Source organism: Hypanus sabinus, chromosome 12 (genome assembly GCF_030144855.1).
Source record: "Hypanus sabinus isolate sHypSab1 chromosome 12, sHypSab1.hap1, whole genome shotgun sequence".
Classification (NCBI taxonomy): Eukaryota; Metazoa; Chordata; class Chondrichthyes; order Myliobatiformes; family Dasyatidae; genus Hypanus; species Hypanus sabinus.
In genome coordinates this window covers 3,464,766-3,480,908 of record NC_082717.1, presented here as the reverse complement: position 1 = coordinate 3,480,908, position 16,143 = coordinate 3,464,766, and the positions used below count along the sequence as shown (strand labels likewise).

General features: G+C 45.7%; 1 protein-coding gene across 1 annotated transcript; it reads right to left on the bottom strand.

Annotated features, from left to right (window-relative positions):
- Nucleotides 1-7,375: 7,375 nt before the first annotated feature.
- Nucleotides 7,376-15,920, bottom strand: LOC132402431 (interleukin-17A-like). The gene is made up of 3 exons (XM_059985286.1): nucleotides 15,812-15,920; nucleotides 11,498-11,724; nucleotides 7,376-9,261 (listed from the first exon to the last, which is right to left on the bottom strand). The coding sequence occupies exons 1-3, from the start codon at nucleotides 15,833-15,835 to the stop codon at nucleotides 9,024-9,026; spliced, it is 489 nt and encodes a 162-aa protein (XP_059841269.1). The 5' UTR covers nucleotides 15,836-15,920; the 3' UTR covers nucleotides 7,376-9,023.
- Nucleotides 15,921-16,143: the final 223 nt, after the last annotated feature.

The following is a 16,143-nucleotide window of genomic DNA, read 5'->3' as shown; positions in this document are numbered from 1 at the left end:
AGATTGATAAGTCCCCAGGGCTGGATATGATACACCGCAGGTTGTTCTGGGAATTGAGAAGAGATCGCAGGAGCATTAGCTATGATCTTTGAAACATCTTTGGCTGCAGGGGAAGTGCCGGAGGACTGGAGAATAGCAAATGTAGTTCCCTTGTTTGAAAAAGGTAATATGGAGAAACCTGGGAAATATAGACCGGTGAGTCTTACATCGGAGGTATGCAAACTACTGGAAAGGATTCTTAAGGATAGGATCTACGAGCATTTGGAGAAGTGTCTACTCAGGGATAGTCAACATGGCTTTATGAAGGGAAGATTGTGCCTCACAAGCCTGATTGAGTTTTTTGAAGAGGTAACAAAAGAAATTGATGAGGGTAGGGTAGTGAATGTGGTCTACATGGACTTTAGCAAAGCATTTGACAAGGCCCCTCATGAGGGACTCATCCAGAAAGTCATGAGGCATGGGATAAGTGGAACCTTGGCTGTTTGGATAAAAAATTGGCTTAAAGGAAGAAAGCAGAGAGTAGTTGTGGAAGGAAAGTATTCTGCCTGGAGGTCGGTGACTAGTGGAGTGCCGCAGGGATCTGTCCTGGGACCCCTGCTATTTGTGATTTTTATAAATGACCTGGATGTAGAGGCGGAAGGATGGGTGAGGAAGTTTGCAGATGACACGAAGATTGGGGAAGTTGTGGATGGAGCTGTAGGTGGTCAAAAGTTACAAGAGGATATAGACAGGCTGCGGAGTTGGGCAGAAAAATGGCAGATGGTGTTCGATCCGGACAAGTGTGAGGTGATGCATTTTGGAAGGACAAACCAGAAGACTGAGTACAGGATTAATGGTCAGTTACTTAAGAGTGTGGATGAACAAAGGGATGTTGGGGTTCAAATCCATACATCCCTCAAGGTTGCTGCACAGGTTGATAGGGTAGTTAAGAAGGCCTATGGGATGCTAGGCTTCATTAACGGGGATTGAGTTCAAGAGTAGAGAGGTCATGTTGCAACTCTACAAATCTCTGGTGAGACCACACTTAGAGTATTGTGTTCAATTCTGGTTACCTCATTATAGGAAGGATGTGGAAGCTATGGAGAAGGTGCAGAGGAGATTTACCAGGATGTTGCCTGGATTGGAGAACAAGTCATATGAAGTAAGGTTAGCAGTGCTGGGACTTTTCTCTTTGGAGTGTAGAAGAATGAGAGGGCACTTGATAGAGGTCCACAAGATAATGAGAGGCATAGATAGGGTGGATAGTCAGTACCTGTTCCCCAGGGCACCAATAGCAAACACCAGAGGGCATATGTACAAAATTAAGTGAGGGAAGTTTAGGGGAGACATCAGGGGTAAGTTTTTTACACAAAGAGTTGTGAGTGTCTGGAATAACTTGCCAGGGATGGTGGTGGAGGCTAAAACATTAGGGCGATTTAAGAGCCTCTTGGACAGGCACATGGATGAAAGAAAAATGGAGGGTTATGGGGTAGTTTGGGTTTAGTACTTTTTTTTAAGGATTATATGGGTCAGCAAACCATGGAGGGTTGAAGGGCCTGTACTGTGCTGTAGTGTTCTATGGTTCTATGATACTTGGGAAATTAAAATCTCCCACTATGGTGACCCTGTTATTATTACACCTTTCCAGAATCTGTCTCCCTATCTGCTCCTTGATGACCCTGTTACTATTGCGTGGTCTATAAAAAACACTCCATAGAGTTATTGACTCCTTCCTATTCCTAACTTCCACCCACAGAGACTCTGTAGACAATCCCTCCATGACTTCTTCCTTTTCTGCAGCCATGACTATCTCTGATCAACAGTGCCATGCCCCAGCCTCTTTTGCCTCCCTCCTTATCCTTTCTGAAACATCAAAAGCCTGGCACTCTAAGTAACCATTCCTGTCCCTGAGCCATCCAAGTCTCTGTAATGGCCACAACATCATAGCTCCAAGTACTGATCCGCACTTTAAGGTCATTAGCTTTGTTCATAATACTCCTTGCATTAAAATAGGCACATCTTAAACCATCCCTTCTCGATCACCTGCCTATCGTCCCTCTTGCACTGTCTCCAAGCTTTCTGTATTTGTGAGCCAACCGCCTCTTCCTAAAGAGCAGGATAGTAAGAATAAAACACAATAAATATAAATACACAGGAGAGTTTATGTACATAGATTGAGTGTATGTCCGTAAAGTGACTGACAGGAAATGGTAAAGTCGTGATGGAGGTAGTGGGTGGAGCTGTTGATCAGCCTTACTGCTTGGTGAAAGTAACTGTTTGACTCTGTGACTCCAAAACTTCTTCCAATTTTCCAGCCAGAGTTTTTCAACATTGTCATCTACCCGTCATCTTTGCCCATGTGCTCAATCTCTGAGCCTCTTCAAAGTCTCTTTGTACCCCCCTCATTACTCACCATCACGCTCTGTGTAGTCACCCGGCTGCTTCATCCCGGGTGTTGTGGAGACGGTGCACCACTCATCTCTCACTACCCCGTCGCCTCACGGAAAACAGCATTCAAACCTTCTCCAGTCAACCCAGCTTCACCTCAGGCCACTGATTACCCACAAAGTGTGTGTATGAATGTCACACTCAACAGAATATGAAACATACAAGAGTAACAGGCTCTTAGCCCATTATATAGTGCTGGCGTTTAACCTACTCCAAGATCAATCTCTACAACCCTCTATTTTTCTATCATCCATGTGCCCGTCGAAGAGACTCTTAAGACCCCTAGTGTATCTGCCTCTACCAACACTTGCCAGGGTATTTCACACATCCGCCAATACTCTCTGTAAAGAAAACTAATTGTGACATCTCCTCCTATACTTTCCTCCAATCACTTTAAAATTCTGCCCCTGGTATTATCCATTTCCACATGGGGAAGTCTCTGCCTTTTATCATCTTGTACACCTCTATCAGGTCATCGCTCGTCCCCCTTCACTCCAGAGAGAAAAGTCCTAGCTCACTAATCCTCTCTCATAAGACAGGCTCTCTAATCCCTGCAGCATCCTGGTAAAACTTCTCTGCACCGAACAGAACAGAACTCAATATTCCAGGTGTGACCTAACCAGGGATTTATAGAGCCAAAACATTACCTCAGCTGTTGAACTCAGTTTACCAACATTTAGGTGAAACTGGGCCTCAGTACCTCAACCTCAGCAGAGGGAGTTTGCACTGTACTGCTGCCACAAAACAGCAAATTTCGCAGCATATAAAACTGAGATAATAAATGTGATTCTGACTGGTAATAACACCTCATTGCTGACAATCGACACAGACATCCAACATAGATGTGTGCTTTGCCGTCTGCTCGACTAGCTCTACACCCACAAGTGCGTAGCTAGGCACAGCTCAAATGTCATCTGTAAATTCTTGGACAACACCACTCTCATTGCCAGAATCTCAGATGGTGACTAGGAGGCTTAGAGGAGCTGGTTGAGTGGTGTTGAAACCCAATCCTTGCATTCAATGTCATTAAGACCAAGGAATTAATTGTGGACTTCAGGAAGGGGAAGTCGAGGGATCAGCAGTGGAAAGTTGGAGCAGTTTCAAGTTCCACATCTCTGAAATCTATACTGGGCCCAATACATTGACACAATTACAAAGGAGATTCGCCAGCAGCTATATTTCATGTGGAGTTTGAGAAGATTTGGTTTGAACTGACACCTGTTCTACAGATTTGGTTTGTACTGAAGTCTGTTTACAGATTTGGTTTGTACTGACGACTGTTCTACAGATTTGGTTTGGACTGATGACTGTTCTACAGATTTGGTTTGTACTGAAGATTGTTCTACAGATTTGGTTTGTACTGAAGACTGTTTACAGATTTGGTTTGTCACTGAAGACTGTTCTACAGATTTGGTTTGTACTGAAGACTGTTTACAGATTTGGTTTGTCACTGAAGACTGTTCTACAGATTTGGTTGGACACTGACGACTGTTCTACAGATTTGGTTTGTACTGACGACTGTTCTACAGATTTGATTTGTACTGAAGATTGTTCTACAGATTTGGTTTGTCACTGAAGAGTGTTCTACAGATCTGGTTTGTACTGAAGAGTGTTCTACAGATTTGGTTTCTACTGACAACTGTTCTACAGATTTGGTTTGTACTGAAGACTGTTCTACAGATTTGGTTTGTCTCTGATGACTGTTCTACAGATGTGGTTTGGCACTGATGACTGTTCTACAGATTTGGTTTGTACTGAAGATTGTTCTACAGATTTGGTTTGTACTGAAGACTGTTTACAGATTTGGTTTGTCACTGAAGACTGTTCTACAGATTTGGTTTGTACTGAAGACTGTTTACAGATTTGGTTTGTCACTGAAGACTGTTCTACAGATTTGGTTGGACACTGACGACTGTTCTACAGATTTGGTTTGTACTGAAGACTGTTCTACAGATTTGGTTTGTCACTGAAGACTGTTCTACAGATTTGGTTTGTCACTGAAGACTGTTCTACAGATTTGGTTTGACACTGAAGTCTGTAGCAGATGGAAAGCATTCTAACTGGCTGCATCACAGTCTTGTATGGAGGCTCCAATTCACAGGATTGATACACTGTACCTCTGAGACATTATCAATAATCAGTCGATATTGGTATGTACATAAACCTTTACATTTTGCCAGGAAAGTTTTGTATTACTCGCATTTTGAAGTTCTCTAGGAATCTGCAAGTGAGATTACGAATGCCCTGCAAAATGAACCCAGTGAAACATGTGGGAGGACTCAGAGCAACATAGGGTGACATTGAAACCCATTACAACTGCACAGGAAATGGCAACAGAAACCGCCAGAACCACTCTGCAGTTCAGGTTGTGACTGAGGACAGAGAATCTGGATGAACAGTTAGCAATTAGCACAATCACTTTATGGCAGCAGTGGTTGGCGTTCAATTCCTGCCGTGGTACTGTTGCAGCTATGTAGGACCCTGGTCAGACCCCACTTGGAGTACTGTGCTCAGTTCTGGTCACCTCACTACAGGAAGGATGTAGAAACCATAGAAAGGGTGCAGAGGAGATTTACAAGGATATTGCCCCAAAGAGGGAGCATGCCTTATGAGAATAGGTTGAGTGAATTTGGCCTTTTTAACTTGGAGCAATGGGGGATGAGAGGCGACCTGATAGAGGTGTCTAAGGTGATGAGAGGCTTTTTCCTAGGGTTAAAATGGCTGGCATGAGAGGGCATAGTTTTAAGGTGATTGGAAGTAGGTACAGAGGGGATATCTGGTAAATTTTTAACGCAGAGAGTGGTGAGTGCATAGAATGGGCTGCCAGCAACGGTGGTGGAGGCGAATATGATAGGGTCTTTAAGAGACTCCTAGTTAGGTACATGGAGTTTAAAAAAATAGAGGGCTATGAGTAAGGTAAGGACATGTTTGGCACAGCTTTGTGGGCTGTAGGTTTTCTATGTTTGTACGCACTGCACTAGACTGCGCGCCTTTCCTCAGGCTGCCCAGTTTCCTTCAAAGATGCACGGGCGAGAGTTAGTGAGTTGTGGGCATGCTTGCGGGCTGCCCCCAGCACATCCGGGGACTGTGATGATTGTGGATGCTGTATCAACACTCAGAAAATGCCGCAGGAACTCAGTCGGCCAGGCAGTATCTGTGGACGTTTTTGACCGAAACCCTTTGGCAGGACTGGAGAAAAAAAGATGAGTGTATTTGAAAGGTAGAGAGAAACGCCAGGCATTAGGTGAAACTCAGAGGGGGAAGGATGAAGCAAAGAGCTGGGAAGTTGACTGGTGAACGAGACAGAAGGCCATGGAAGAAAGAAGAAAGGTGGGGAGGGAGGAGCACCCGTGGGAGGCAATGGGTGGGCAAGGAGATAACATGAGAGAGGGACAAGGGGATGGGAAGTGGTGATGGGGCAGGGTGTGGTAGCATTACTGGAAGCTTGACAAATTAATGTTTATGTCATCAGGTTGGAGGCTAACCAGACAGAATATTTTTCCTCCAAACTAGACAAGGTCTTATCCTGACAGTAGAAGAGGCGATGGATGGGCATATCTGAACGAGAATGGGAAGTGGAATTAAAATGGGCGACCACTGGGAGATCCTGCTTCCTCTGGTGGATTCAGCGTAGTTTCTCGGCGAAGCAATCTCCCAGTCTACATTGGGTCTCACCGAACTACAAGAGGGCACACTGGGAGCAGTGAGCCCAGTATATGACCCCAACAGACTGACAGGTTAAGTGTCGCCTCACTTGGACAGACTGCTTGGGGTCCTGAATGGTGGTGAGGGAGGAGGTGTAGGGGCAGGTGTAGTACTTGTTCTACTTGCAAGGATAAGTGCCAGGAGGGAGATCAGTTGGAGGGGCAAATTGAGGAGGGAGCCAGGCAATGTTTGTGGAAAGTAGAAAGTTGGGGGGGGGGGGTGGAAATGTGTTTGGTGGTGGAGGCTTCAGAGAATTATGTGCTGGATGCAGAGGCCGGTGGGGTGTTAGGTGAGGACAAGAGGAACCCTATCCTTGGTAGTGTGGCGGGAGAACATGGTAAGTGCAGACGTACATGAAAGAAGAGATGTGGTTGAGGGCAGCGTTGATGGTGGAGAAAGGGAATTCCACTTCTTTGAAAAAGGAGGACACCTCCGTTCTGGAATGAAAAGCCTCATCCTTAGAGCAGATGCGGTGGAGACGGAGGAATTAAGAGAAGGGGATGCTGTCTTCTCACTGCTGTCATTAGGAGGAATGTACATCTGCCTCATGACCCACACCACCAGGTTCAGGAACAATTATTACCCCTCAACCATCTTGAGGGGATAATTCACCAAACTTCACTCCACTCACCCCGTCACAGAACTGTTCCCACAGCCTATGAGCTCACCTACAAGGGCTTTTCAACTGATTTTCTCATTGTTTATTGCTATTAATTTTTTTTTTCTCTTTTTGTCTTCGCGCAGGTCATTGACTTTTGCCCATTGGTTGATCGTCCATCTTGTGTGTGGTTTTCTTGTTGTTTATTTGTATTTACTGCAAATGCCCGCAAGTAAATGAATTTCAGGGTTGTGCAGTATATGGTGCCATATATGTACTTTGTTGATGAACTTACTTTGAATTTCGCACCTTAGCCTCCGCTGCGCCAGAGAAAACAACCCAAGTTTGTCCAACCTCTCACAGTAGCAGATGCCCTCTCATCCAGGCAACAGCCTGGCAAACCTCTTCTGTACCCTCTCCAAAGCCCCTTAGAAAATCTCACCTGCACAGGTCTGGCTGGATACGATGGACAACCAGCACGTTGGTGGCAGAGCACGGTGATGCTTGTGACTGCCCCCTGCACGGTCGCTCTGTGCTTTGATGCACATGTGATACATAAAGCAAATGTTAAACCAGACTTTTGCCTGTCTTCAGCCAAGCACTGGTGATTGCAAACACTCAGACTGGAAACCACAGATGCTTGATACATAAATCTTTATTTTAAAATTAAAACGTACAGTGAGGCTCTTTAGTCAGAAATATTTCATATAAATATTTTAAAAATAACTTAATAAATTAATAATTAATACATTGTGACACTTCCCTTCGCTTCGCTTCCCCAGATCCCAGGTGGACTTCTCCAGGATTTCCCTTCCCTGCCTGGCTTCCCTCTCTGACCCCACAGTGAGCGGAGGCCGTACCGGCCAGTAGGTGTGAGCTAGTTCAGACTTGGGGGCAATGTGGTAAGAAGTCAGCTGCTGACCACAGATACCACATGGCCATTTCGCTGGTGTGAAGCTTAGGCCTTCCCATTGTATTGTCCCGCGATCTGGGCACGTCATCGTTTGGTTTAAAGAGCTGGTAAAACTGGCAAACCCTGCTAAACAAATGTTCAGCTGAGTGCACTAGCCAGCGACCGGCTGATGGGTTGTGACTTCAAACGTCACTCCCAGGGGGTGCTGTTGTCTGTTGGCAGCTGAGCTACCGAGCCTGGCTGATGGAGAGAAAGACAGGGAGAACAAAAGATTGATATTCTGTGTGAATTCACTAACCGCATCTAATTACGAGGATGTCTTAAGGACAGGAGGGCCTGAGTTATAGGCAGAGGGTGGGCAAGCTGAGGGAATTCATTGTCACAGACAGCTGTGGAGGCCAAGTCATTTAAAGCAGAGGTTGGTAGGTTCTTGATTAGTCAGATTGTCAAATGTTACAGGGGGAATGGGGCCGAGATGGATAATAACTCAGGCAGACTCGATGGGCTGAATGGCCTAATTCTACTCCTATGTCCTACGATCTTTCACCGAGTTTGCTGGCTGCACAGCGAAGGCAAAAGCAATGTCAGCATTTGTTTTGAGAAGACTAGTAGATAAAAGCAAGACTGTGATGCTGAGGCTTTTATAAAGCACTGGTCTGACCACACGGACTATTGCGAGCAGTTTTGGGCCCCTTATCTAAGAAAGGGTGTACTGGCATTGGAAAGGGGCCAGTGGAGGTTCGCAAGAATGATCTTGGGAACGAAAGGGTTAACGAACGAGGAGCGTTTGATGGCTCTGGGCCTGTACTTGCTGGAGGTTTAAAAAAAATGAGGGTGTTTCTAAATGAAACTTACTGAAAATTGAAAAGCCTAGATAAAGTGGATGTGGAGACAATGTTTCGTATAGTGGGGCAGTCTAGGACCAGAGGGCACAGCCTCAGAATAAAGGAACAACACTTTAGAACAGGGTGAGGAGAAATTTCTTTCCCCAGAGAGTGGCGAATTTGTGGAACTCATTGCCACAGGCGGCTGTGGAGGCCGTCATTGAGTATATTTAAAGGTGAAATTGAGAGGTTCCTGATTAGTAAGGGCGTCTAATGTTACGGCCTGATGGTCCTATGGTCTCCTTGTGAAGCCAACAATTTAACCACTCAGGCTGCAGGACCTACCAAAGGCGTTTATTCTCAAGCAAAGCATGGGTGATACTGTGGTGGTGGGGCCTCTCGTTATGCTGGTGACTGGCTGGAGTGGGTGCTTTAAAGCAATACTCTAGTCTGGCTTATGTCGCCCTCATTGTGACTCGAGTTCGGAATGCTAAAGGATCGTGCTACTAATTGGCTTAATAATACTTTCTGCTTTGGCCGCCTACTGCTGTGTTTCTCAGGCAGTCTGCACATCTGGGCGGACACAGACGCAGGCAACAGGCACCAGGATTTTCTCCACATGGAAAGTAATACTGTCACCAGATGTCTTCTTCTTCTTGAGGACAAGCATCTCCTGTTTGACCAGGCGAGCGTTCAAGCTTGAGTCAAGAATGCCTCGGCTGTTCAGGCAATGTCTGCTGATACACTCGGCCCTGAAGATGGTGGAAGGGTAGCGGTTGGCATCAGAGTCCACCCTGTCGCAGGAGAAAGGGGCAGAATGTCAGTCACAAAGTCACTGGGACAAACGTACTCTTCCTTCACCACCCACTCCTTGAACGGAAAATCCTACATATGGCCCAGGGGATCACGGTAAAGCCCTGCCTAACATTGAGCACATCATCAGGGACTCCCACCACCCACCCAGGCCAGGCTCTCTTCTCCCTGCTGCCATCAGAAAGGAGGTACAGGCTCAGGACCAGATATTGCCTCTCAACCATCAGGCTCCTGAACCTTCACTTAGCCCATCACTGAACTATTCTCACTATGGACTCTTCATTTCACGTTCTCGATATTTGTCACTTATTTATTTATTCTTATTACTTTGCAGGTTTCTTTGTTTCTTCTTTGTATTTACTGTGAATGCCCGCGAGAAAGTGAATCTCATAGGGTGACATGTAGGTACTTTGATACTAAATTTAGTTTGAACCTTAGGGGCATAGGTCAGTTACCCAGTCTCAGTGTGGGTTGTTCAAAACCTCCAGCATCTGCACAATCTTTCCCATTTTAATTCTACAACACAATCCCATTTCGACATACCCTCTTCTGCTCCTCTTCTGCCAGGGTGAGGTCACCCTCACATTGGAAGAGCAACTTGTCATATTCTCTATTATGTGTGTTGCCTCAAGGTTTCCAGCGTCTGCAGAACCTTGTGTGCTTATTGAGATACAGTACCACCAGCAAATCTGCAGAACCTTGTGTGCTTATTGAGATACAGTACCACCAGCAAATCTGGTCGGTAGGTTAACTGACGACTGTAATTAGTGTGTAGGTCAGCGGTGGAATCTGAGAGGAGTTGAGGGATAAACTGGCTAAGTGTTGGATTACCTTTACTTGTCACTTGTACACGTTCAAGTGAGGGGGTTAAGTGGAGACGGGATCCGTGCACCAGCTGTTTACTGCCACTATTGATGACGCTGGCATTTGCCTCCAGGTAACTGCAGTGCTGGAATGGGAGCAACTCAGCAAGCCAGGCAGCATCAGTGGAGGGCAGAGTCCCAGCTCGAAACTTCTTCCCTTCCACAGATGCTGCCTGACCTGCTGAGTTCTTCCTGCATTTTGTATGCGTTACTCTGGATCTCCTGCATCTGCAGAAGCTGTTGTGATCATAATAGGAAGAAGCCATTTGGCTCATCAGGTCTATGTTGTAAGGAAATACTAGAACGCAAAAGAAAACTGCAGAAACTTCACAATTCCAGCAATATGGCGAGGACACTTCATCATGTATGTCTGAAAACTAGCAACAACATCCAGAGTTTCAGTCACATATACAAGACACTGGAGGGAGGGTCGAGACCTTTCATCAGGACTGGAAAGGAAGGGGGCAGAAGGTGGGGGAAGGGGATGAGCACATGCCAGCAGGTGATTGGTGAGACCAGGTGGGTGGGGGAGAGAGATGAAGTAAGAAGCTGGGAGATGATAGGTGGACCAGGGGAGCAAGGGAAGAAGGAGGGAACTAGAGAGAGGTGATAGGCAGGTGAGGAGGGGTGAGAAGGGAGTGGGGAATGGAAAAAAGGGGGCGGGGAGGTTGGAAACTACTGGAAATTGGAGAAATAAATGTTCATGCCATCAGGTTAGCAACCACTAGGCAAAACTACGCAGTGTTCATCCTCCAGCACGATGTGGCCTCACCGTAGCAGGAGAGGAGGCCATGGACTGACATGTCAGAATGGAAATGGGAAGTTAAATTCCTAGCCTGTACTCCTTCCCCTCCCTGCACCTTCTTATTCTCATTTCTGCCCCCTTCACTTGCAGCCCTGATGAAGAGACTCGGCCCACGTAGTGAGATCCCAGTGTGCTGAAGAGATGGGCAGTGATGGAGAGAGCCATTTCTTGCAGGTGCGTTTATTCAGCTGGGCTGTGTGGGAGATAATGGGGTTTGCAACGGCAACGCAGTGGCTTAATGTTATGACAATGCCTGCGATCAGTACAATTCCTAGCACCCAGAGGATGTACGTTTTCCCCGTGACCGTGTGTGTTTCCTCTGGATGCTCCATTTCCTCCCACAGTCCATCGGTTGTGTTAGTGTTAGTGAGATGTGGGTTTGCTCTGTTGGCACTGGAAACATCATGACACGTGTGGGCTGTCCCCAGCACCTCCTTTCACTCTGTTGGTTGTTGATGCAAACAAAGTATTTCACTGTATGGCTCGATTTAGGTGTGATAAATGAAGCTAATCTTTATAAAGAAGAGAGAGGGCTGTACGGCCACTTACTTATAAGTCCAAGGGGACAGTGAGCGGTTCCTGAAGGAGGCGTCATAGAAATGCTGGCTGTATTTTGGGAGGTCAGCAAGCAGCTTCAGGTTTCCCAGTTCCAGCATGTACTTTGCGGTTCTCCTCAGGCGTGGGTGGCTGCCCTTTCTCCCATTCTTCTTCCCTTTCGCTGCAGCAGTGGGGTCCGCCATGGCAGCGAGCACCAATGTGACCAGCACCGCAGTTACCTGGAGGAAAGTGCCAGCGTCATTCATATTGGTATGGAACCTATCTCCACAACCCCCCACATGTGACAAGTAAAGCTGATCCTAAACTTCAAAGTAAACTTATTATCAAAGTACATATACGTCTCCATATTACAACTCGTTTTCTTGTCGGGAAACTCAATATATCCAACACAGAATAATAATCATAATAGAATCAATGACAGACTGCCCAGCTTGGGCATTCGACCATGTGCAAAAGAGAAAAAACTGTGCAAATACAAGAAGACAGAAGTAGTAATAGTAATAATAAATAAATAGATAGATAGATAGATAGATAAGCAATAAGCATTAAGAATATGAGATTAAGAGTCTTGAAAGTAAGCCTCTAGGTTGTGGGAACAGTTCACTGATGGGGCAAGTGAAGCTATCCCCTTTAGTTCAAGAGCCTGATGGTTGAGGGGTGACAACTATTTCTGAGTCTGGTGGTGTGGATCTTGAGGCTTCTAGATCTTCCTGGTGACGGAGGTGAGAGGGGAGCAGGGCCTGGATGATGAGGGTCCCTGACAATGGATGCAGCTTTCCTGTGATAACATTGCATGTAGATGCTCTCAATAGTTGAGAGGGCCGTATCCGCTATATTTTGTAGAATTTTCCAATTAAGGGAATTGGTGGTTCATACCAGACTGTGATGCAGACACTCTCCACTACACACCTATAAAGTCTGTCAAGCTTTTAGATATCATGCCGAATCTTCGCAACTCCTAGGAAGTCAAGGCACTGCTGTGCTTTCTTCATAATTGCACTGATGTGCTGGGCCTCTGAAATAATAACTTTAAAGTTGCTAACCCTCTCCACCTCTGATGAGGAGTCTCTAAAGCTCAAGATTCAGACAGCAATGAGAGTGTTCTGAGCAGTTTTGGGCCGCGGATTGAGGAGGGATCAGTGGAGGTTCACTAGGATGATCCCAGCAATGAAATGATGGCTCTGGGCCGGTATTTGCTGCAGTTTAGAACAGAAAGGGATCTCATTGAAACACTTTTGTGGAAGAAAATTTAAAGCATTATTGCCGATTAGGGAGCCATTTCTACCACAACAGCAGTACTGTCTGCTCGTGGTAAATTGCCAACTAACTAACCGTGCCTAGCTATGAGTAACTGACTCCCATGCTTGTTTGTACTTTAAGAAGGATGTGGGAACTCGTTTCTCTCTGAACTCCTTGTTCTGTAATCTGCCCTAACATGGCAGGCAGAGTAACTTTTAAGCTGACTGGTGCTTCGGGTTGTCATCTAGAACATGTTGTGAAACTTCTCTATTTGTGTGAGAAAGTGCTTTTTGTCATGTATACTTTGACGATAAATAAGAATGTAATCCATTGTTGAGCAGAGCTGTGGAGCTCCGCTTTTGGAGTCTGGGCTCTTCATGATATCATTTAATAAACCCCTTTAGTCTGAAACTGTGAGTCAGCCTGGTCTGCTGCTCCTGGGATTTCCTTTCCACAACAGCTTTGAATATTGAAAGAGTGGATGTTGAGAGGATGTTTCCAATAATGAGAGTCTAGGACCAGAGGGCACAGCCTCAGAACAGAGGGACATCCAGTTATAGACAATAGACGATAGACAATAGATTCCCCGATCCATCAGATATCTATCTATCTAGTTATAACTGAGATGATGAGGAATTTCTTTCAGACAGAGAGTGGTGAATAACCTGTGGAATTCAATGCCACAGATAGCTGAGGGGACAAAGCCATTGGGTGTTTTTGAAGTGGAAGTTGATAAGTTCTTGGAGCAATAAGGGAGTCAAACGTTATGGGGAGAAGGAGACTGCAGAGCAGACTCGATAGGTGCAGAATTACACCATTTGCTCTGCCGTATGGATTTCCTTCCCAGAAACCATGGGAATCACTGATACATAATGATCTCAAGCTTAAGGTCAACTCTCATCCGTACAGCAAAATGAAACAAAGGACCAAGGTGCAAAACACAGTACATACCGTGCATCACATACAGTATATCACAAACCATATATCACATACAGTACTTCACAAACCATATATCATATACAATAATATTAGCATAGCAACACACACAAAACACTGGAGGAACAGCAGTTCAGGCAGCATCTTTGGAAAGGAATAAATAGCCGACATTTCAGGCCGAGACCCTGCATCAGGACTGAGAAGGAAGGGGGAGGACACCAGAATAGAAAGGTGAGGGGAGCGGAAAGAGGCCAGCTGGAAGGTGATAGGCGAATCCAGGTGGGTGAGAGAGGTCAAGGGCTGGAGGAGAAAGAATCTGATAGGAGAGGAGAGTGGACCATAGGAGAAAGGGGGAGGAACAGGGGAAATATCAACACAGAAATTCTAACAGATAAAATCTAGCACGTGGCATGTCTATGTGAATGGACTGGTAGGTAAGAATCTGGACAGGCTGGTGGCATCACACCGTGGGCACTCTGTCGGTGGTATCTGCAGGAGGCACTACCTCGAGGTGGCAACATGCCCTCCTCGCAGCCGATATCATCTTCCTTCAGCTACCATTTGCCAGAGTCCCACACCACCAGCTTCCACAACAGCTCCTTTCCTTCAGCCATTCGGCCCACACTACCTCGTCACTGTGACCACTGATCTAAAATAGACAGTTGATTTAGTTATTGTTGTCTTTCCTGTAAAAATTGTGTACGGTATTTCATTTTTCTCTCTTTATGTAGTGCTCGCTCTTTCCTTGCCAAAACATCGCCCCCCTACTCCCAGCACCTTTCCGGAGCTCTGATGCACAATCGATGCCAGAAACATAGTCATAGAGCACTACAGCAGAGAGACAGGCACTTTGGCCCATCTAGTCTATGCTGAACTGTCGTTGTGCTCAGTGCCACCCAGACCATATCATTCCATGCCCCTCCCATCCGTGTATCTATCCAAATTTCTCTTAAATATTGAACGCAAACCCACATGCACCACTTGTACTGGCGGCTCATTCCACACTCTCACCTCCCTCTAAGTGAAGAAATTCCCCCTCATGTTCCCTCTAAGCAACTCACCTCTCACCCTTAACCCATGACCTGTAGCTGGACTCTCATTGACCTCAGGGGAAAAAGCCTACCCTACCTATACCCCTCATAATTCTATCCAATCTCCTGCACTCCAGATAATATACTCTCAGAACATTTGAACTGCCGATGCAAAACAACGAATGTCATGACATATGTCAGTGAAAATGAACCTGATTCTGGTTCTGATTCTGCCAAGCACTCAAATCAACAAAGAATGGAACCGATTGGACCTAATGTGGGTAAATGGGTTTAGTATGGATAGGTATACTGGGGTGCATGGACCATATGGGCTGAAGGGCCTGGTTCTGTGATGTGTGACTCTGTGGCTCTATCCATGTCATTGGTCAGAATCACAATAGTAGTAGCATGCTGAATTTTGCTGGTTAATGGATAGAGAGGACCCTGGAGTACAGGGGATTGTGGGTAAAATAGTACCCATTAGTAATCATCCTCAGTCTTAATCCCATAACATGAGGGTCACGGGATTATACAATATGGAAACAGGTCCTTTGGACATTACACCCAAGTGAGCTAGTCCCATTAAACGAGGGGGGTCTGTGGTTTCCTGTCCATGTATCTTTGCAAATGTCTTTCAAGATGTTGTAATTGTTCTAATATTACTTCCATACTGCATGATCCTCAAGTTGGGAATCTCAGTTGAGCAAAATCCCAGCAGAAGGTACTTGGGCAACTAATGAAGGATTGAGCAGCAAATACACGCACACACACACACACACACACACACACACTCACACACACAATGCTGGCGGTACTCAGCAGATCAGGCAGCATCAATGAAAATGAATAAACGAGGCCCTTCATCAGGACTTTGTACAGTATATCTCTACCAAATCCCCCCTTCCGTGTCCTACACTCCAGGGAATAAAGTCCTAACTTATTGAACCTTTCCCTATAACTCAGGTCCTCAAGTCCTGGCAACATCCTTGTAAATTTTCTCTGCACTCTTTCAATCATATTGATATCCAGCTGCTCAAGGTAACAGCATCTACAATCTCTCGTGGCTGCATGCATTATTTTAAAATATCGCTTTCCTTACCATCAGTCTGCCCTTGCAAAGCATCTTGAAGCCTCTTGCTTACTGCGGCTGGATTTCCACCTGACGTTGGTTGTTCTTGAGCTGGGCTGTGATTGCAAGGAGGTCTATCTCGAATCTGTCTGCTCAAATGGTTGCTACATCCCTTTTTATAGAGGGCAGACTTCACGTGGTTCACCGCAGATTACTGGCAGATGTGCAGGGGTTTCTACCTTCTAGCATGGAAAATGATATCAGCAGATAACTGAGTCAGGGGTTGAGACTCAGAGTATCCAGATTCATGGACTTTCCTCTTTCTAATAACTTAGAGCAGAATTAATCTGAAAACCACATCT

Excerpts from the sequence above, each read along its gene's own strand:
- LOC132402431 (XM_059985286.1), bottom strand. The coding sequence starts at position 15,835 with ATGCTTTGCAAGGGCAGACTGATG. Across the intron at positions 11,725-15,811 it reads TTTGCAAGGGCAGACTGATG|GTAACTGCGGTGCTGGTCAC; the intron begins GTAAGGAAAGCG and ends ACTTTCCTCCAG. Across the intron at positions 9,262-11,497 it reads CTGTCCCCTTGGACTTATAA|GGTGGACTCTGATGCCAACC; the intron begins GTAAGTGGCCGT and ends CTCCTGCGACAG.